The sequence below is a fragment of the Chrysoperla carnea genome, chromosome 2, assembly GCF_905475395.1.
Source record: "Chrysoperla carnea chromosome 2, inChrCarn1.1, whole genome shotgun sequence".
In the NCBI taxonomy this organism is placed as follows: domain Eukaryota; kingdom Metazoa; phylum Arthropoda; class Insecta; order Neuroptera; family Chrysopidae; genus Chrysoperla; species Chrysoperla carnea.
In genome coordinates this window covers 11850724-11872196 of record NC_058338.1, presented here as the reverse complement: position 1 = coordinate 11872196, position 21473 = coordinate 11850724, and the positions used below count along the sequence as shown (strand labels likewise).

The window sequence follows — 21473 nt, the reverse complement described above, 5'->3', positions numbered from 1 at the left end:
TAAATCATTGGAAATTAGCGCACAACAGCCCGCTTTTAATGAGACAACTTAGCGATCGCAGCGCCTCACTTATTTTGTCCATATTTCGGGGACAATATTTTCTATAGCGATCGTTTTCCTTTTTTATAACCTCCATGGTTGAAAACTTACCCCAAAATAGCCTACGACAAGCCGTCCGATCAAATTTAACTGTTCCAAGATTTTCTTTACGTATCCAAAAATGTTTTCATCACCTTATTGATTCCGTTTCAACATTTTTAAAAACACAATGTCCTGAAATGCAAACAGTTTCTTACTACTATTTGCAGTATACTCTCATCGAATTTGCCTGTATTTTATGAAGGAGTGTTCAAAAATTAGCGCAAGAAGTTCGAATCAGACGTTAAACTTGGGACATCCTTTATTATTATTTTGTAGTAACACTTTAATAAGAAAAAGTCAATTAATTAATTATTTAGTAAAGGTAAGTATTAAGCAAATTATATGATTATTAGTAATCTGGGTGGCTATGTGGGTATAGCAATTGCCTCTGAAACCAAGGTATGCTGGTTCGTATCCTGGTTGTGGTTAACATTTTTACTTTTAAATTAAATGAATTTTTCCTTATGTTAAAATTTTCCACTCATTTTTAGTTTAAATTATCTATTTAACCCGCCCTCTCTTGCTACTCTTGCTATAAATAACGTCAATTATACATATGTCATAAATCACTATTCTGTCAGGGGGTGGGAATTTAAATAATCATAAATATATTTCACTCTTTAAAATCATGTTCTCCTGTTACAATATATTAAAAATATGTACAAAATGGCTTGGTTATGGTAAAATATGAAACTTTTTTAATAGGAGAACATGTCATATACTTTATCCAGGAGAACATATTTTATCCCACTTTTTTATAACATATTCGCCTATTACAAAATATTAAAAAAATACTTATTTTGCTTGCTTTTTTGTACACACTAAAATTAATTCTTGTTAAATGAAATTTTATAAGATTTTGTAATAGGAGAACATGTATGTTATTTCACAAAAAAAAATTAATTATATTAGTCCCACTTTCCTACTTATGTCATAAATCACTCTTCTGTCAGGGGGTGGGAATTAAAATAACATAAAATATACCTCGTTGTCTTCTTACTTATTTGTCGCTTTTGGTTCTCATAACAATTATCTAAAAAATGACATTATCTCGGCATATTAACTGATTTAATTAAAAATTAATCGGGCAATACTAGGTTTGAACCGAGGTACTCTGTAACCGCATGCGAATGGGCTAGCCACTACTCTACCTTTGAGATATTATACGTACCAATAATATACGCAGATTTTTTCAATTTGATATTCCTGAAATGGATTAAAAGGATAAAAGATAAAGGTAATATAATCATTTTCGTTAATCAAAGAAAAACGTTTATTTTTTCACAATACTTAAGAAAAGTAGCTAAACTTAACTTTCACCAACCAAATTATAGCATTTGGGGGTGCTATCTTCACGGGGCTGATTGTGTAGATATTTTATCAACAGTTGACAGTTGTCGTTGTTTACATATCTTAACCTCAAACTCTCGAATGTGTAATTACTATGCCCTTATGTGCAGCAAATAATTGTTCAAATCGCTTTGAAGATGGTTTTCGCCTCTTCTTATTCCCTACGGATGAACATAGAAAGAAACAATGGCTTATCAACATGGGTCGGGAAGATTTTACGCCTTCAAAGATTTCTTGTGTGTGTGAAGTATGTTTTTTTTGTTATGTCTGCATTTTCTTCGTAGTAAAATTTTTTGTTAAGCATTTATGTTATTAGGTACATTTCGATGAGTCGCAGTGGGTACAAAACCTTGCTGCCGGTTGGAAAAAATTGAAGCCAAATGCAATACCAACTTTATTTAGTAATCCAATCCATCTACTTTCATTTAATGAAACAAACGTAGACGTTCCCAATTTTCTTCAGATATGTCGTATATGTTTAAGCCCAAATAACGATTTAATTAATTTATTCAAGCCCTCGTCGAACGATAAACTACCGTATCTAGAATTCATGGAGCAGACATCTTTGCAGGTCAGTACATTTCACACAAAAGTATACTAAACTTAGGCAGATGGGACCTTGGTAGAACTAGACAAGGTATGCTCGATGTAGGACTGGTTTTGGTTCAGTTGGTGCATGTACCCAGTCGACGCCATTTTAGCTTTTTCCCGCTTCCTGATTTAAATGTTGTAAAAACATGAATACGTTTGTGTGAAAAATAGTTCCTGACAATGAATGAATATTTAATGATTAATGAACATTTTCCGCCTCAGATTTTTTCAATTTTTAATATGTAAACAAAACATTGACCAATTTGACAGCTCAAATGGAATAGTGGCGCTGAGTGCCTACAAAATGATTCTTAAACTAGAACAAATTTGCAATTATCTCATTTATAATTGTAAGGGACTTTCTTTCGCTAAAGGCTCGCTATCGACTTATAAACTAATAATAGGCCGAAAAAATGATGAAACTTAATACTTACAATCGTACTAGTTTCGTTTCTATTTCATAAAACGTATTATTATGAGCATAACATTAAAATATAAACTCATACCTTTAAAATGAGTACGTCCAACGTTCTAAGACTAGCGCCTTAGACCGCTCAGCCATTTAGGCTCTTATTATTATTATTAACGTTAAATAAATTTTATGAATATTTCAGGTGAGTTCTGACGATGGTCTACCACCATATGTATGCAACGAATGTTTTCAAACTATACTAGAAATAAAAAATTTTAAACAAAAATGTATTCAATCTGCAAATTTATTGAAAAATTATAATGGACCGAATACAATAGCAAGTTTAAACGCATATATAATATCTAAAACACAATCCGATGGTATTGTGCATGTGGATAAGAAGGAAAATTTGGAAACTACAAACTTGGAAAATAAAAATCAGAAAGAAAAGAACGAACAAGATACGAAGTATAAACTAGAAGAAATCGATAACTTTTATACGTTCCCAGATCCAATTGATAGAAAAAATCTCAAAAACGAACCGTATTCTGTTTGTCATATATGTGGAGCAAAAGCAAAGTATATCCTAAAACATCTAAAGACACATAATGATACATACGATTTGAAATGTGATATTTGTGGAAAACAATTTCGTCATAATATAGCGTTACTTAGGCATTTATCTGATCATAGACGTGAAAAAAGCGAAGTAAAACCTCAGTGTGGCATATGTCACAAAACTTTTTATGATAGACATACTTTAAGACGACACATAAAAACCGTACATCAGGACACACGACCATTCAAATGTACATTATGTCCAAAATCGTTTCATGATGAACGAATATTGAGAATACATATGGTTACACATACCGGTGAAAGGCGTTATAAATGCGACGTTCAAGGTTGTAGTCGTACATATACACAATCTACACCATTAGCCCAGCATAAATTAAAATGTCATTCAAATAATGTATCGGAAATAACAAAATTCAAGTGTAAAATTTGTTCGAAAGCGTTTAAACAGAAAAAGACTATGGAAGAACATTTACGCTTTCACTCTGGTGTAAGGTGTACTAAATGTAATAAGTCGTTTACATCAATTAAAAAACTTAACATACATATGAGAGATCATTTTGGTATCGTAGAAAAAAAAGACATAGAAGCGAAGAATAAGCAACATTCAGAATTATTAGAATCAATAGATAATTTAATACAGCAAGAACAAAATTGTACACAAGCAGACGTGGATCTAGGTTTGTTTGAGCCTATAGTTTAAACCATTAAACCAGTACATGCAGTATCGTTTTATTGGATAAAGATTACAAATTGAGGTTTATAAATTAATATCTGGAGACGAGAAAGAGTCAAATCAGCAGTCATTTTTGAATTTTTTTTAAAAACTTATTACACAAAAGAATGTATAATAAATTAAAACAATAATAAAAATTATTTATTAATAAATAATAACAATAATTGCATGAAAACGCAAAAAAACAGGAATTTACAAGCTATAGTGGTGTATAGTATACACACAGTGTAAGGCATTCACTGTCCAATGTACTGTCGATTAACTACAGTTGAAGTTTGTAAATTCCCGTTTTCGTTTGCGTTTTCATCATACATCTCTGAGATTAAATACACAGGTCTACGACTAAAAAACTGCATAGGATTTTTTAACATTTTCTTATAGACTTTGACCTCCCAAAAACAGGAAAACTATTCAAAACATTCTATCACATAGGTTTTTATAAATATTAGTAACAACATAAACTAGTCTTAAAGTATTATTATTGCACAATAAAATTAAATTAGCTTCGCTTCCAATGGGTTATTCTGTGCATATGGAAGAAAACTAACTATATAACAATTTGGCCATTACTCTGGAAAGAATCAAATATCAGGACCATCAATGGATGGTTTGTGGGGACTTCAAAATACTCACGATGCTTTTGGGCCAGCAGGCAGGCTATACTAAATACCCATGCTTCTTATGCTTATGGAATAGTAGGGCCAGAAAACAGCACTGGACTAAAAGTGATTGGCCACCCCGAGAAACTTTAAAACCTGGGGAGAAAAATATTATCAATACTACTTTCTTGTCGCCAGAAAAAGTTTTGGTTATCTAGTGGTAGTATGGCAATCTATTTTAGCATTTTCGCAAATTGTGAGGTAATTTTATAATATTTTTCGAGAAAAATTTTGTTACAAAAAGATACCTGTAAAGGCTACAATTTTAAACCCCCAACTAATTTTCTGTGATGTTTTTTTTGTGGACTATTTTTTCATTTATATATGAATTAGAAACAAACAAACTCAAGCAACTTCTCTGCTAGTCCCTTTCTAAACGAAATAAAATTAGTTGTCTTGCATTAAAATGTGTTTTAATTCGTGATACCTTCAAAGTAAAGAGTAATTTGGTTAAAATGAAATATACTTCATATATATATATAAAGATTTTAATAGTTTCAAAAAATTTTAATAAATACACATAATATATAAAAAATAAATAAAACAATAAGATAAACCTTCATGGCTTATTCTGCGATTGCTTCGGACTCCATAGTTTGTTGATTTTTTTGTTTTTCTGCGATTGACTTTTTTAAATCAGCAATCAACTTTCCTATATACTTAGGGACTTGCTTCAATTCATAAAAAATTTCAAATTCAGTTTTATTGAATCTTTTTTTATTTCTTAAAAAATATAAGTAGGCAGCTAAAAAAAATAATAACAATTAACTAATAAATTCATTATTATTAAAAATAATGGAAAATACCTTTGACAACCATGACCTTTATCGGATCCAAAATCATTGGCTGTTCATCGTTGTTTTTCTTTGACCTGTTGCTAAATTTCCCTGATAGAGTGCTGTTTTTTAGAACTTCTACGCCAAATATATATTTTGTTATGTTTCTTACAAAAATACTTGGCTTCGCCCAATTTACCCAATCAACAAATATATTTTCCTCAATATGTATATTTTCACCCAAAAAAATCTGCAAGAAGGAAAGAAAAATTAATTTATTTGTAAGGTAAATGAATGGCTTCGAATCTAATTTTTAACATTGTATTTTTAGTACAATAAACGAAACTAGAATATTTTGATTTTACGAAAAAATTGTTTGCTCAATTTATTGACCAGCGGTTTTTTGCATTGGTTTCAGAAAATTATCCTAAAAACAGTCTATATAATTTAAAGTGGAAATTTTTAGTTTTAACCCTCGCGTCATTGGGGGTGAAGGGGATAAACTCCTTTTTTCAGTTGATGGTTTCCGAGATATTGGCCATAAACCGTTTAAAACCCAACACTTTCGAAACTGCGCGTAAGTAGGGTCTTTAACTTTATGCCGAAACCCTCCCTTTGTTAAGTTTTTTTTTTTTGCCTTTGAATAAGTCCACGAAATCACTTTTTTTTTTTGTTATTTTGAGCGGCCTATAAACAAGCAGAAAAGAGTTAAAAGTTCAAAATGAAAACGATCCATCAACATTAAATAATAGGCTGGACGATTTTTACAAGAAGAAATTAAATGGCTGGCTGGAGTTTTCCCTTTTCAATATTCAAAATAAATAGTTTTTAACGTGGATTGTGGAACGTTAAATTTTATGATGTCACGGTTTGATAACCCAGAGGGCTAGAAAACAGTTAAAATTTAATGATTTTTTTTCTGGTAAGGGCTAGAGCCAAACTATAAAATTATTATTTTATTCTTTACATAAAAGTAAGCCCTCGATGTAAGGTAACATCCACATTCATCGAATTTACATTCTACATTTGGAACTGTCTCAATTTTGGGTACCGAAAAGATCAAACTGTATTGTGTCATTCCATTCCTTTTGTTAAAATTGCCGGATATATACTATAAAATAACTTTACCTTTCCTGTCGCGGCGTCTATACGACCAACTTTGTTTTGGGAATCTGGTAACAAATCAATTTTGTTTTGGAAATCTGAAAACAAATAATTCTAAATTATTATAAAAAAATTTTAATATAAATAAAAAAAGAAATTAACTGTCCTTTTTCCTCAAAAAAAAGTCCGGCCAATTAGAAGGCACTACTTACTTTAGGGTCATTCATGAATTATCTAAACATGATAAGGATTGAAGGAACAAAGGACCTAACGTACATACTTAGACTGAAAATGATTATCGACCACTAGTTGAAGTTACTTGCAAATTTTGTCCTTCCTACCTTTCATACTTTTGGAGAAAATTGCCACCAAAATATTTTTATAATTTACGCCCTCGGGGGTAAAAAGTAACATTTAGGAAAACATGTTTCAAACAAAAGTTGTTTCTTCTTTATAAGGAACATTTATTACATTGAAACTTTTGTTTCAAAATAGTATGTTTTGTGGATATAAGAACAATCCTTATGCCCTTATGGTTCATAAATTAACACTTATCAGTATATTTATTTTACAGTGAATGTACATACGGTTGAAAAAAAGTATGTTTATTAGTTTGAAATTAAAATAAAACGCACGTATTACCTGCTATTATTTTATTTTTGTTTAACAGCTCCTCTCTCATTTGGCCAATTTTCCTTACTAAAAAATCTTTCTAGAAAAAAAAAAGAAGAATTAGTAAGTTCAACTTACGTATTTATTAATTGGGCAGAGCCCGATCTAGGGGGAGGGGGCGAGCCGGGTAGTCGTACGGAGCGTGAAATCCTTAAAATATGATATACAGTAATCTTAATAATCGTGATCAATAAAACCGGGGCTATTCCAAAAAAAAAAAAAGATTGCATGGAAAAATTCATTATAAATTATCACTAAAATAAAACACTGAAAAAACACCATTGGAATCTATCTATTTAAGTGAAACTGTACAAATACCCTGTGTACAGGATATTGAGATATTGAGTTGACATGTACTTGAAACTCGAAAAATAACTTTTATCGATATAAATGTTGGGTGATAAAAATTTGAATAAAAACCGTTTTTGTAAAACAAATTTCGTTATAGTCAAAATATTCTAAATAGTACCTATCCATTTTATTGCGCCCAGGCTATACGTGTACAATATGCATGTTAACGAATAAATACTTACAATTTTTGCTGAACGTACAATCTCCTCTCTCATGACATTTTTTGACTCAACTTCCTTCAATTGGGTTTCCATATTGACATTATTCAAATTATTTTCATTTTTCTCTGCGTTTTTTACTTTCATACATTCTGACTCTACAGCCTGTATTTCCTGAAAAATCGCATAAAATGTAAAAAAAAAAAACAAGTGAAAACAAACAATTGGATGAGTTAATTGTTGAAATACCATGTATAGACAGTTTTGATGACGCAATCGTTTGTCTTTTGAAGTCACGTAAATATAAAGAAAGATTTCCACTCTTAATAAATAGCCACACACACATAACTGATATTCCCATATTAATACATACTACAAAATTTTCATCTATTTAGCGCCCTCGTGGGTAAACAAGGATGTTTACAAGAAAATGTTTCAAACAAAAGTTGTTTATTTTTTTATTAGGAACATTTTTTACATTTAAACCTTTGTTCTATCTCTACCGATTTACAAGTTGGGACCTACGAACCCAAGACCCAATTGACGTATGTTTACGAACTCGACCTCACTTTTTACGTCTTAAGTACACTATTAAAATTTCAGCTTGATATATCTCTTTACGTTTTTGAGTAATCGTGATGACAGACGACAGGCGGATATATGGAGGCGGATACCAAAATTTTTTTCGTAGCATCAATATTTTTAAGCGTTACAAACTTGGGACTAAACTTAATATACTATGTATATTTCATATGCATGGTATAATAATTTGCTTTAAATTAAAAAAATTCATACCTGTTTGGCTGCATCTAAGCGCTTCGTTATTAATGTGTCAATTTTTTTTTCAAGCCAATCATCATTAAATGCATTTTCATTAAATATTGGCCGGATCGGCCCGGTTTGTATATCGCTATCACTTCGTTTGGAAATGGAACGTTTCTTCCTCTCATCCATTTTGCTTTTAATATCAATTTTATTTTCTGAAAAAAAAGTTTTTATGAACATATATTTTCTTTTTATATTGGAAATTTTTAGGATTACATACCGGCTAAGAACAAAACAATTCCTCTATGTACTTTTTTGCGAATTTGCACATTGTATATTTTGGTTTTCTTCCAAGATTCCAACTTAAATTTTTCGATGAATCGAACTTTCACAGGGGCTAATTTTTCTTGTCGGCACACTTTACACAACTTCACACAAGCCCACAAATTTTCATGTGAGCTTGTATTGCCTAAACAAACATTATACAATAAATTTTAACATAAACAGTTTTGAATGATTAAAAGTTAACTACTAGTCTAGTATAGTCTTCGATATATCCTCATAATTATTAGTTACAATTAATTATTAGCTCTTTATTACTATTTATTACTGCCGTTTCGTTATGAATATAATTTTAATAACATTTTTCTAAACGTTATCCTTAATTTAAAATGAGCCCACGCTCATATTTTAATTCGTTACATTTATTATTATTAAAAGGATAATAAGTAAATACTTACTTGTCCAGCAACCTTTCTTCGGCATCTTTAAAAAAAATATTTTTCACTAATATTAAAATTGAAACTAAACTATTAATCTAACTAAAATACTATGAATTAAACCTTAACACTATTAAACTAAACTAAAACTATTAAAACTAAAATACTGACTATTAATTAAATCGTTACACTAGTAAAAATTAGAAAAACTAAACTAGTCAATAATAGTTAAAATAAATTATTAAAATGTTCAAGTATCAAAAATAAAGCTAAACTCTATAAAAGCAAAGAAGTTATAAATATTTCTCGAACAATGTATAAATATTTGAAACGCTCGCGTTAACTGTTACAACAATAATGAATTTCAATCAAATAACAACTATTGAAGCAACTAATTTCCGTCAATAAGATCATGCGCATTGAATACCATTCTCTTATTGTGGTTCTCTGTCAGCTATTTTAATATTGTATAATTGTCTTTGTTAATCATCTCTGACGAACAAAATTTTGGTAAAGGTGTTCATAAAATCACCTAATTAGTTCATCTGTCTGTCTGTCCGTCTGTTAACACGATAACTCAAAAACAAAAAGACATACACAGCTGAAATTTTTATAGCGTGCTCAGGACGTAAAAAGCGCGTATATGCTGCTTCTTTTGGGAGACAGATTGTCCGACATGCTTTGCATATGCTTTGGTACCAAAGCGTAAATGTGGGACTTTCGGCCTCCAAACAGAAGCAGCAAGTACGTACTTTCGGTCGAAAATAAAGAAAAATAGTATACATCACACGGGAAGAAAGTTTGAGAACCCTGTACTCCGCGCTATGATGCCATAAGCCTCGTCTCGGGAATATTATCGCGCAGTGTAAATTAACTTTAACAAGCCGTGAAATTATTTTAAAAAAACAAAAACAAAAAACAAAGCTTATTTTGTGTTCTGTATAATAAAGAAGTCAGAAACATTCAGACAAAACACATCTGAAATTACCGAATTCAGATTATATTCAAATAATATTTCAAATAAAATTTTAATAAATAGAACGCAAGATATGAGCCAAAACTTAAAAAAAAAATCATTTTCATGTGGGGAAAGAGTTAATTTCGCAAATACGCCAAATCAGAATTAAGATCTCCAAACAAACCTCTATAAAATAAATGCGTAAAAAATCTAATGTCCCAAACTTTAGGATCAGCTCTTTTCGATTTTCGTAAATGTGCTGGACTATGGAAATGTTTAAAACAAGTGAAATTTTCAAAATTTTAAATACTCCCGACAAATGCGGTTTTTTCTTTGTAATTCTCTCCAAACTGAACCATTTTTCTTTGTAAACATCGCTAAAGAACACTCTTCATTAAATTATCTTTCAAACAAACAAATAAAAATCTTTTCAGAAAAATTTCTTAGGAAAAAATTCGCTAAAATGGCAACAAATTTATTGTTAAAATTATGTAAAAACCCAACTATTAGTGCCTTCCATTTACAAACCCCTATGGCTTCGTTATCGTTTGAAATTTAAATAATAAAAAATAAAGATAATACTTTAAAAAAAAAGGGTGGGTATAGTAAAATTTAGGTATGATGATGAAATTGTGAGGATGTTGTAAAATGTACATTATTACCACTACCTCTACCAGTCTACTATATTATAATATTATCTCATTTTTTCTTTGTAGTATACCGCCTACGAATATTTTTATTAGCAAACAATGTTCCCTAACGTTTTTTGGTAATAAATTCAATTCAATAAATGCATGTTAAAATAGTATTTATTCATAATTTTAGAATATTTTGGCTATATCCCCTACGATATCCGGCTGAAGCTCTCCACAGAGAAACTGGACACCCCACAATTAAAATCTTCATCCAACCCATTTCGAAATCCTATTTCTAATCATCCCCTAAAAGTTCTTTCTCGGAAATCAATGAACTGGACCAATTTGACCCGTGTACATGGAAAGCCAAATTGTAAAGTGAAAAATAAAGCTTTTGGATATTTTCGCTGACTTTTATTTAAAGATTTTAGATTTTGATTTTGAATTTTTTGTTGTTAAAATTTGAAGAAACAAGTTAATTCATAAGAAAGTGAGTCACCCAATCATAAGTCATCATTTAAGTAATTGAAAGCTAAATGTTGGCAATCAATGCAATACAAAGTTTGTAAACAAACTTTAAATTTCACAAAAAATAATTACAAAAAACGATTAAATTAATTAAAAATGAAGCTTTTATTAATATTGAGTGTTCTTCAATTAGCATTTATTGAAAGTAAGTGTACAAAAATGTTTTTTTGAAAAGGGTGTGTCAAATAATTAAACATAACCTAAATTGGAAAAATTTATTAATTTTTAGTTAATGCAATTTATTGCTACCGATGCACGAGTACACAACCAGGATGTGCTACACCATTTAATTGGCATTGGCGCTTTTGGGGTGACCATTGTCCTGCTGATGATGATATCTGTGTGAAAATTATTGAACGCAAAGATGGTAATAAACAATTGACACAAACATTACTTTAAAATGCAACTGAACTTTTATTTTTATATTTTTAGCAACTGAAGTGATCACACGAGAATGTTTAAGTACCATTAAAAGTTTTCGTACCGATATACCTGCTGATTTATATGAAGGATGTCGTCCCGCTGCAAAGGATGTTCGGCTTGCACATTATGTGAATAATACAATAAAGGAGCTTGATATTCGACGTGATCATTATGATTCGACTACATTCTGTTTTTGTTTTTTGGATCATCGATGTAATGATGGAGTCACCAATCAAGTTTCGATCGTTACAATGTCAATTACGTTGTTTTTATGCTTCGTGTATTGGTTATAAAATTTGTGGTTTTTTTCTCAAAGTAATTTGAACCTCTGAATTTTTCACTGCCTTAAAACAGAGGTTTTGATATTATAAGAATTTTTTAACCCTTTGAGCGTCAAGTGAGTCAATTGTTTCATTTAATATCAATATTTTTTTCATAATTGGATCAATTTAGTAAGTTTTATGGTAAAATATCTTCAACATCAATTTAAATCACAAAATCTCAGTTTTTGAGTTCAAATTAGTAAATGATTTTTACCACAATTCTAATGAGAATCAAAAAGAATCAGGAAATTTTTGTTATAGTCGTGAAATAGTCATATTTTTCGCATAATTATGCTACTTCATAAATTACCAGGGAATTTTTGTTATAGCCGGTAGTAATAGTCAGATAGTTCCATGAGACCAATCATCTTTTGATATTTTTATTTGCGTCCACCTCAAATGCTCATGTATTTATAAATACTTGGCACCCAAAGGGTTAAAATGTGATTCACTGTAATTGTACAAAGCCTTAACAATTGTAAATCAATTAATTTAGTGCCTTTGAATATCATTGTACGTTTATAAAATTATCAACAATTTTTTCTTAAACTTTGTGAAGCTAATGTAGATAAAACAATGACAAAATTTTGAATCTCAAATTTTTATACAATGAAGACAATTTTATTTACATTCCATTTACATGGATGGATAATTTTAGTTAATTATTATTTTTATGTGTTTGCTTCAATTCGAACAATTTAGCACAAACTCTCACAAACGTAGCCGTTTTAATAATTTATTTTTAAAATGATTAGGTTTTTATAAAGTGATTTTAACAATTTTATTATATTATGTTCGAATATATCAAATATTGATATTTTAAGTAAATACGTTTTGAAAATTATGTAATAAGAATTGTATTTTTCCGTCCAAAAAAAAACCAATGTTTTTTATACAAAATAATGTTTATATATTGTTAAATTCTATTTATATTCATAAGTTTTTATAATAAAGTATTCGTAATTGAAAATCCATTTGGTATTTCTATTTTTAGGGGAACTAAATTTAACTACCACTTTCTTCTAATTTACTTTACTTAGATACTAACAATATGCTCCAAAAATTCTAACTGTGTCAGATAGATAGTTTTGGAAATATTGCAATTTAAATGGAAACCAATTTTTGGAAAAAAACATGAAAAATGAATGATGAGTGTGATTTAACGATAAAAAATGTGACCCATCATCCTGTATGACTGTGTAAAATTTCAAATCGATATCCCTATAAATAACGATAATATTAGGGTGTCTTCATCTTAAACGAGACACGTGTGTTTTGTTACTTTTTTCTACAGTACTGTATAAAAAAGTAGGAAAACTATCGTAATTATAAAATACTAAGAGAGCAAGTATGACACAAAAGCACATTAAAACGTATAATGAAGTAGGTATCTTTTGTCTTTTCATTTAAAGAAAAATAATCTGAGTTTAATAGGCACAGTTTACATTTCTTTTACTGGTGGCACTTACATCTTATCGTTAAAATTCCATAGTGTAAGTGACACTGGGGTATTAGTAGAGGCCGAGCCTATACACAGTGGACTCTTAAAAAAAGTAAAATTTAAATTAAATGAAATCATTTTTTATTCTTATTAGAAAATATAATATTATGAAACAAATAATATTAATACAACAATATTAAGAGAAAAAAAACATATTCTAATACTTATATCATATAACTTTAAATCAAAACAAAAAAAAATTTTGTTTTTTTACAGGAATGAGTTCATCTGATGTCAAAAGCAACAAATACAAAAAACACGCACAGCGAGAGAGTGTAGTAGCTCAGAAAATGGGTTCGAATTTTTTTTCAGAGTAGCCTCTGTGCTTATTTTTTGAGCTCTGGCTCCTTTCTTTACTATTGACATCAAATTCACCTTTTTCTTCAACAAAGCACATGTTACGCCTAGACTTACACCTCTTCAAATGGGTAATATTTCAATTTTTATGGTGCCTTTGATGGCCTACCCTTTGCCCAGAAAAGAATCAAGAAAACTACTATTTAAAAAAAAAGTTTATGAGACTTCGTGACATGTTAACTTAAAAATATTTTTAAAAATCATACATTTTCCAATCACAGCATTAAAAATTTTAAATTATAAATACAGATAATTCTTACATACTAAAATAAAGTTAATTTTGTTTAATTTTATTTTTAATTTACAGTTGAATGCATCTTTACTTGAATAATGAATATTAAATTCAAGATGTTTAGATTTTGTTATGTATTTCGAAATAAACCGGGTCTTTCAAAAAAGGAAGCAACATAAACATACAAGGTTTACGGTTTTCAATAATTTTTAGAATAGAGAATGTAGTTGGTCGATATAATTATCGAAATTTGAGTCTTATCATGAGATTTCCCTGTATTTTAGTCGTAATCGTAAAAATAAAGTCACAATTATTGGTAATGTTGTTAAAAGGTTTTCGATTTTTTACACTAATGGTACTAACAATCCTTTTTCAATAAATGATTCATATTTCAATTTACCTTCCAAATTAAATATTTCGACTTTTAATTTATTGTTTTCATCTCTATCATGAATTTTTGCAACACTTCCAATATTAAATAAAACTTCAGTAAATTCTTCCATTAGTCCTTCAAAATTATCCACATCCTTATTGATGTTCATTCCATGAATTTTTGCTTGCAAACATTGCATCGGTATTGTTAACCATTCATCTTTGATATGGCGGACATCTTCGCGAGGTACCTGCTCTATATTACCATAATCAGCGAATATTACAATTAAGCTGTTCGAATTGGAATATATGGGTGCCATAATTTCACCACGATACCATTGATTGTCTTCTTTGTATAAAGCACAGCAGGCTTGTCCCACTTGTGGCTCGATAATTTGTGGCTGTTGTGCCGCTTCATCTTGCATTCGATCTAAAAGATCGTCATATGCACTTTTTTTCCCTAATTGCTCCGCCAATTGTCCTCCTAAACGTATATACCAGGTTAAACCATCGATGCCTGCACTAATCACTTCAATTTCGATTTCGTCATCGAGATCTGGTGGTAAGATTATCGATTTGTATGTTACAAAAGATTCACTTTCATCAATCATACTGATTGAATCAATGTCTTCAACAATAACACTAGAATCTGAATCAATACTTGTTTTATCGATTGGACATGCCCATTTTTTCGAAACTAAAACATTGGCTAAAGTTTTTCCGTTACCTAAATTAACATCAATCGAAATTTTATCATTAACGTTTTCTGTGACTTCAATTAAAAATTCTTCGTTGAGTAGAAAATCTGATACATATTTCTCAAACGTACTGGACATTACTTTTGATTTCGGTTTTACATAACTCAATTGACATTTGAGTGCTTGAGTTGGAATATTTTCCAAAATTAAATTTTTACGTAAATCGAAAGTTCGACAATGTTTTGTGTATCCATAATCGATAAATAAAACACAAATAATATCATTCGATAAAATTTCCTGTACTAATCCACGATAAAATTGATCATCGTCCGGATTTCTAGCAATACATGGTTGATTTTCTTGCCAAAACATATCATACATTTCGGCTTTTGATCCGTTAAAATGTTTTTGTAGCCGCGTTTGAATTGTATGAAGTTTATTGTCGCATGCGTCGTGTAAATAAATATTTAAATTTGCATCGATATGTGTAATAATCCCTTTAAATTTATGTGTAGTCAATGGATCAGCTTCGATCCAATGTTCAACAAACTTTTGTTGTGCCAAATCTAAATCAGCGATTTGTAGCCAATCGGAAACCGTATCTATTAATTTTGATTCTTCGAATGACGCATTAACATCGATATTATTCTTTTTCGGGATTACTAATCCACGTTCAACCAGTACATCATTGATTAGAATCCATTTTGAGGTAGATGGTTCTAATGCGCGACCAGGTATTGTTTCGTATATCCAAAAATCGACGGGTAATGCACGATTTTCGGTAACTTCACCACGTTTTGTAATATAAATATCAGATTCAGTGTTTAGTAAGTCACGTAATTCTTCGCAAGCAAGCATTGGCCAAGTGTTTTTGTCTCCTGCAGCTTTAATGCCATACAATTCACATTTTATGGATCCATCACGCACAGTTAAGAATGTTGGATCTAGGGTACGTAGTTGTTTTCGATTTACTGTTTCGTATTTAGCAAAATCTTTAATAAATACTTTAATTAAATTATCATCATTTTCGTTAATACTCTCGATGATTGCACGATACCACTCATTATCGACACATACCGCACAACGATTTCCAACTTCCCAAACCAGTGCTTCATTGTATGGTATATCAAGATAAAATGATTGTAGGGCATCTTGTAACTTTGCAATATCTGTGTTACGATCGAATAAACGCACATATATACATTCCGGATTGATTGCTGATAAGACATTAATTTTAACGCGAGTTGGTTCACCCGGTTTTACTAATATCGGAGGCGTTGGTGTAGTTGGTTGTGGTGGCGGATTATGAAGCATGGTAGGTGTTTTAATTTTCTTTGAATATCGATTTTCATTGTTGCCTTTTCTTCGAGATGATTTTTTATTGAGATCTTCACGCTTTAAAATTTCAATTTTTGGCACAGGATCGGACTCACCTAAGCCGTCCAGATTGTAATATTCGGCACATCGTGAACTGAAAATAAAATTTAGTATAATTAAAAATTGTAAACAAAAATTGTTTGTATTTAATTTTACCTGACTCCAGTACTTTTTGCAAAATTTTTTTCCACTAATTCTGCATTAATATTGATATTTTTTGTTGGTAATACATCAAAAAGTGTAACGTGCAATGGTTTGCCATTTGTATTGACTTGTATTTGTAAATGATAGCTATTTTTAATCATATCTTTAAAACAGTCGATTGCTTCTTCAGACCAATCATTTTTTGATGTCATCGATTGTACATCAGTTAAAGTACACAGTATCGCCTGTAAATAAGAAAATTAAAGTTTATATTATCAGTTAGATGCAGAACAAAGATTATCATAGGCAGCAAAATACATATTCATATTGCAGGCTTTTCTAGATTGGCATCTTGATCATTTGTACGCGTAAGTGCAATAATAATAATAATACAGAAGAGAAACTTTTAAACTTGAATATACCTGAATATTCATTTGTCGAAATTCTTCATTTAAAATTCGAATTTCATTCCAATCTACACGTACAATTTCCCCATAATCAACTTGCTGTACATCAACTTGACGATTTCCTGGTAAATTTGTTATTAATCCTCGATACCATTTTTCATCGTAATGAACAGCGCAAGTCATTCCTAGAGTTCAAAAAAATTAACACTTAACAAAATATTTCCTATATTATTTTTTTATTAAACTTGTATTCAAGTTGTGCGAGTAAGAACGACGCTTTTCAATCAAAAACGTTAGTTTTGTGGCTATTTCATTTCCATTTTACCAAGTACGAATTAAATAACGAATTTTTTAAAAGGGTGAAATAGACTATTCAATGAATTGGAAAATCATGAAAATATCCACTATTGTATCGAAAAATAAAATAAAAATTAAAAATTCTTACCAATTTGTGGATTATATATAGTTCCTCTTTTCTCTTTTATCGAATATTTTTTCTTTAAGTTTTTCATAAGTCGATGTAAATATTCGGAGTACATTATCTAGATAAAAATAGTTCAAAATAAATGGTTAGGTTCTTTTCTAATTTTTAAATATGGTTAATTAAATTTTTGTATGATTTCCTAGTTGAAGAAACTAGGGAATCGAGATTTCGCTTCGATAAATGAACGAATAATTCATCTAAAGCATATTTAAGTAATTTTCTTTTTTTTAAAATTAATAAGGATGTACGAGCACCAAGGCTATTTAAAAAACTTTTTTTTTTTTATATGAAATTGTAGAAAAGTCTAAATCAATTCTGAAAATTGTAGGAGAGGTTGCCCGATTATTTAAATAAATAAATGACTTCAAAAGTAGGCATATTTAACATTGGTTTTACGGTAGATAAACGGCGTGTGTGTCTGTCTGTCTGTCTGTTTAAGCCATTGTAGCGCCTAAACGGATGAGCCGATTTTGATTTTCTTGGTTTTGTTTGAAAGATAATTTAATGAAGAGGGTTCTTAGATTTGTTTCAAGTGCGAGTTTAGGATTCCGTACCCGAAACTACTAAAAAATATGCGATGATTCTCAAAATCAGTTCAGTTTGGAGCCGGCTCTAAGGAAACAGGTAATTTAATGGAAAGCGTTCTTACATATGTTTCAAGTTCGAGTTTAGGGTCAAGTACCCAAAATATTTGTCGGGGGTTTTTTAAATTTTGTAAATTTCACTTGTTATAAAGTTTTAAAACCTTACCATTTGAATATAAAATTTTTGTGGAGAGACAATATGAGAAACTGTAACATCATGAATTTCTTGTATTGAAAATTCACGTCGAAGATATTCCTTCTTTTTCACATCTATTGTTGTAAACTGTAAAGAAATAATATTTTATTAAAAAATAATTGAATATAATTATACGAACTGAGTTAATAGGAAAATAAATGTTTGGATTATTTATAATTGGGTATTTTGCTTTATTAAATAAAAACTTATTCATGTAACAAACTGCCGATAAAATTTTCTTTTTCGAATAACTATAAAAACAACGAGTAGCTATATGGCTGATAGACACACTGACGTCATTGTTCTTATCAGATCTCTCTGTTTAATTCCTGTCTTTAAAATGCCTATATCATCCGTATTTCTTGGCCGATTTTAATTTCTCTTTTTGTCATCTCGCTTGCGGTTTTTTCATATTTTCAAGAAATTTCAAGTATGTATATAATTTTAAAAAGGAACCTTTACTGTCCCACGAACTATAAGGTATAGGTAAAAAAAAAAAACACGTTGATGAAATAATATATAAGGGTATATTTTAAGGATTCTAACATTTATCAACTTTTCTTTAGAAGGGTAAGGGTAATTTAGTTTCTCTGGCTTATGTGAGTGTTATTATATTGTAGTCCGGTCAACCAGAGAGAGAAATTCGGTTAACAAGTCTATCCTTATCTCTGCTTTAAACTGAATTTACTATAATACTGATATATTACATAAAGGCATGTAAAACCAATCGAAGTTCTTACCTTTGAAGAAATTGAAGGTCGTTCTTCAAAGCATCCATATTCTAAAAATATTAAAGCATCCCGGATTGATGTTGGTAATTGGCAAGTCTCTTTAGACGTCGTTAGTAAGTCCACTAAATATAAATCTCCAACAATTTTCATTATATACATGTTAATGTTTGATTTATCGATTAAACGTAAAACAATTTTAGTTGCTTCTTCGGTCCATTCTCCATTACGTGGTTTCAAATCAAATAAGCCACAACGAAATGCTTTTGGTCTATGTGATTTTAAATGATCAGGAATAACTCGTAATCTAAAATGATTATCAAAATTTAAATAATTGTCATGCTAGCTGGGGCTGTATAGTTTTAGCGAATTTTCTGAAATGAAGCTAAAGAATGTCAATTTGTTGTATATGGTTTTCATTATTAAACACAAGTTAGTAAAGAATCATGTAAAAGGCGTTCATTAATTTACATAAAGTTATAAAGTTAAAAAATTCGTTTTTTTGATAACAAAGGCAAATTTGATCCGATCTTATTGGAATTTTTTTTGAATCCCACTAATTTTGGGTCATTATTTTCAGCTGTGATGTCAATTTTTCGCTAGTTTTCACTTATGTGCTTAATTCCGGGACCAGAATTCCACATTCTGGAAACTTTTTATTTATTGACGATAAATAATCGACCAAAGAAGTTGGAGATGTGCTGGGCTTAAGCAACTCTTCAGTAGAAAACATTTGGAAGCGGAATATTTGTTATAAGGCCTGGAAACAGGATGGACCTTTCGGAATGGAATCGACACGAAAATTTCATCAGAAATATTGCATTTACTGATGAATTGGTCTCAAATAAATCAACATCCACATATATCAGTTCCCGAACTCAGTTTCAACAAAAATCGAATTTCTGGGCTGAAATATAGAGTGACTATATTATAAGGCCATTCTTCCTAAACGAATTTTTAGATTCATAAAAATATTTGAGTTTGTTATTTATCGTTTTTTAATGTTTTGGAGCAACATTGATATAATCTCAATGAATGGTTTTTCTTCAGAAAATTCGGTAAAATAATCATGTGTTTAATTAGTTATATTTTGCATTCTTACTTATCAATTGAAACAATTTTTGTATTTCCATAATCAACGAAAAATATTTCATAATTTTGCTGCTCATCATTTTCTTGGTTGTTAATAATTTTACGAACTTGTCCACGATACCATTTTTTATCGCTATCGAAGTAAACAAAATACATTTCATCTGTAAAAAAAAGATTTTTATTTAAATTATTTAAAACTTTAAAGTGTTATATTAGTAATTTTTTAATTAAAAAAAATCTATTTGTTATTTCCGGAATGTAGGAAAAAAGAGATCTTTTTATGAAAGCATAAGATTCTTTGTAGTTTTTGGATCCGATATACAATTAACGACACAAGTCTTCGTTAAAAAAAATAAATAAGTACTTACTTAATTCAATGAACTCTGGTATTTCTGATTTCTTTGCATATTGAGTATATTGTCGTGAAAATTCAGAATGTGTATTTGCATCCTCTTGATGTTGGACGTAAAACAATGATGGATTTTTAATGTGTGATAAGTATACTCTCACACAGGTTCCTTCAGTTAAGGGCTTTATCGGTGTGTTCTTTAAACTGCCAGCAGTTGCCGAAATTGTGGATATAGTTGGTGATGTTAAACTCCTTCGTGGTGTACATCGTGGCAAACATATTGAGTGAATTGACATTTCACTATCAGATCGATTTAAATTATCTTTTACACTTTGATCATCTCCTGCTGTAAAATTAAATCAAAAATTATTTTATCAATCAAAAATTGAAAACATCCAACTAAAAAATGTTCGATATATTTTTTATTTTACTCTTTGCTAGGAGTCACTCTTTTTTTTTTTTTTAAATTAAAGAAAGGGAGGCGCTATCTAAATACTTGCTTTTCTACGACTCTGATTACAAGTACCTTTAAACCACCCTTCTTATCTGACCCCACTAACAAAAGTGCTCATATTTGTAATTTTATTTAATATTAATCTTGGAACTTACGGTTGAATGACACCTCACTTATATTTCCACTTATAGATACAGCATTTGGTGATACAACTTCAGATAGATCTTCTATTGCAATTAATTGACTAGATTTGGAACAATCAAAGTCCAAGGAACAATGGTCGTCAATAGATTGCAAGAAATCAGCATCAATATTCAATCTAAAAAATAAGTACAGATTAGAATTATTTACTCGGCTACTAAAAATTGGACTCTAAGGTAGGTTGAATTATTAAGATAGCTAAATTTATCCAAACTTACCCGAAATCTATGAATCTAATAGTCTCAACTTCGGAAAAGTTCCTTTAAAGTTGGATTTTTATAAGTACGGTTTTATGAAACCGTAAAAAGTTCTCGTCTGTTTTTGGGTCGATTAAAGATTTAAGTGGGAATTTTCATTTGTGTTATAAGCTTTTGCACATTGGAAACCAAAGAGAGTTTCTTCGTGATATAGAATCAATAA

At 29.9% G+C, this 21473-nt stretch overlaps 3 protein-coding genes and 1 long non-coding RNA gene across 5 annotated transcripts in view; 2 read left to right on the top strand and 2 right to left on the bottom strand.

Annotated features, from left to right (window-relative positions):
• Nucleotides 1–1533: 1533 nt before the first annotated feature.
• Nucleotides 1534–3869, top strand: LOC123292484 (zinc finger protein 184-like). Its single transcript, XM_044873185.1, has 3 exons — nt 1534–1738; nt 1808–2062; nt 2697–3869. The coding sequence occupies exons 1-3, from the start codon at nt 1586–1588 to the stop codon at nt 3771–3773; spliced, it is 1485 nt and encodes a 494-aa protein (XP_044729120.1). The 5' UTR covers nt 1534–1585; the 3' UTR covers nt 3774–3869.
• A 3144-nt stretch (nt 3870–7013) lies between these two features.
• On the bottom strand, nt 7014–8359 carry LOC123294056. Its single transcript, XR_006535070.1, has 3 exons — nt 8322–8359; nt 7551–7700; nt 7014–7057 (listed from the first exon to the last, which is right to left on the bottom strand). It is a non-coding gene; the product is annotated as an uncharacterized LOC123294056 (long non-coding RNA).
• Nucleotides 8360–11126: 2767 nt separating this feature from the next.
• On the top strand, nt 11127–12504 carry LOC123293192. Its single transcript, XM_044873926.1, has 3 exons — nt 11127–11276; nt 11361–11498; nt 11564–12504. The coding sequence occupies exons 1-3, from the start codon at nt 11228–11230 to the stop codon at nt 11845–11847; spliced, it is 471 nt and encodes a 156-aa protein (XP_044729861.1). The 5' UTR covers nt 11127–11227; the 3' UTR covers nt 11848–12504.
• Nucleotides 12505–14042: 1538 nt separating this feature from the next.
• LOC123294117 (RING finger protein 17-like) overlaps nt 14043–21473 on the bottom strand; it is a 159468-nt gene continuing 152037 nt past the window's right edge. Inside the window, exons 8-16 of one of the 2 annotated variants that reach the window (XM_044875207.1) lie at nt 21008–21171; nt 20418–20744; nt 20060–20210; nt 18970–19264; nt 18200–18316; nt 17411–17507; nt 16981–17150; nt 16571–16803; nt 14043–16508 (exon numbers count right to left, since the gene is read on the bottom strand). In XM_044875207.1, the coding sequence (XP_044731142.1) occupies nt 14312–16508; nt 16571–16803; nt 16981–17150; nt 17411–17507; nt 18200–18316; nt 18970–19264; nt 20060–20210; nt 20418–20744; nt 21008–21171 (3751 nt within the window). In that variant the 3' untranslated portion in view covers nt 14043–14311. The remainder of the gene's footprint in view (nt 16509–16570; nt 16804–16980; nt 17151–17410; nt 17508–18199; nt 18317–18969; nt 19265–20059; nt 20211–20417; nt 20745–21007; nt 21172–21473) is intronic. The other variant, XM_044875208.1, reaches the window with a different exon arrangement.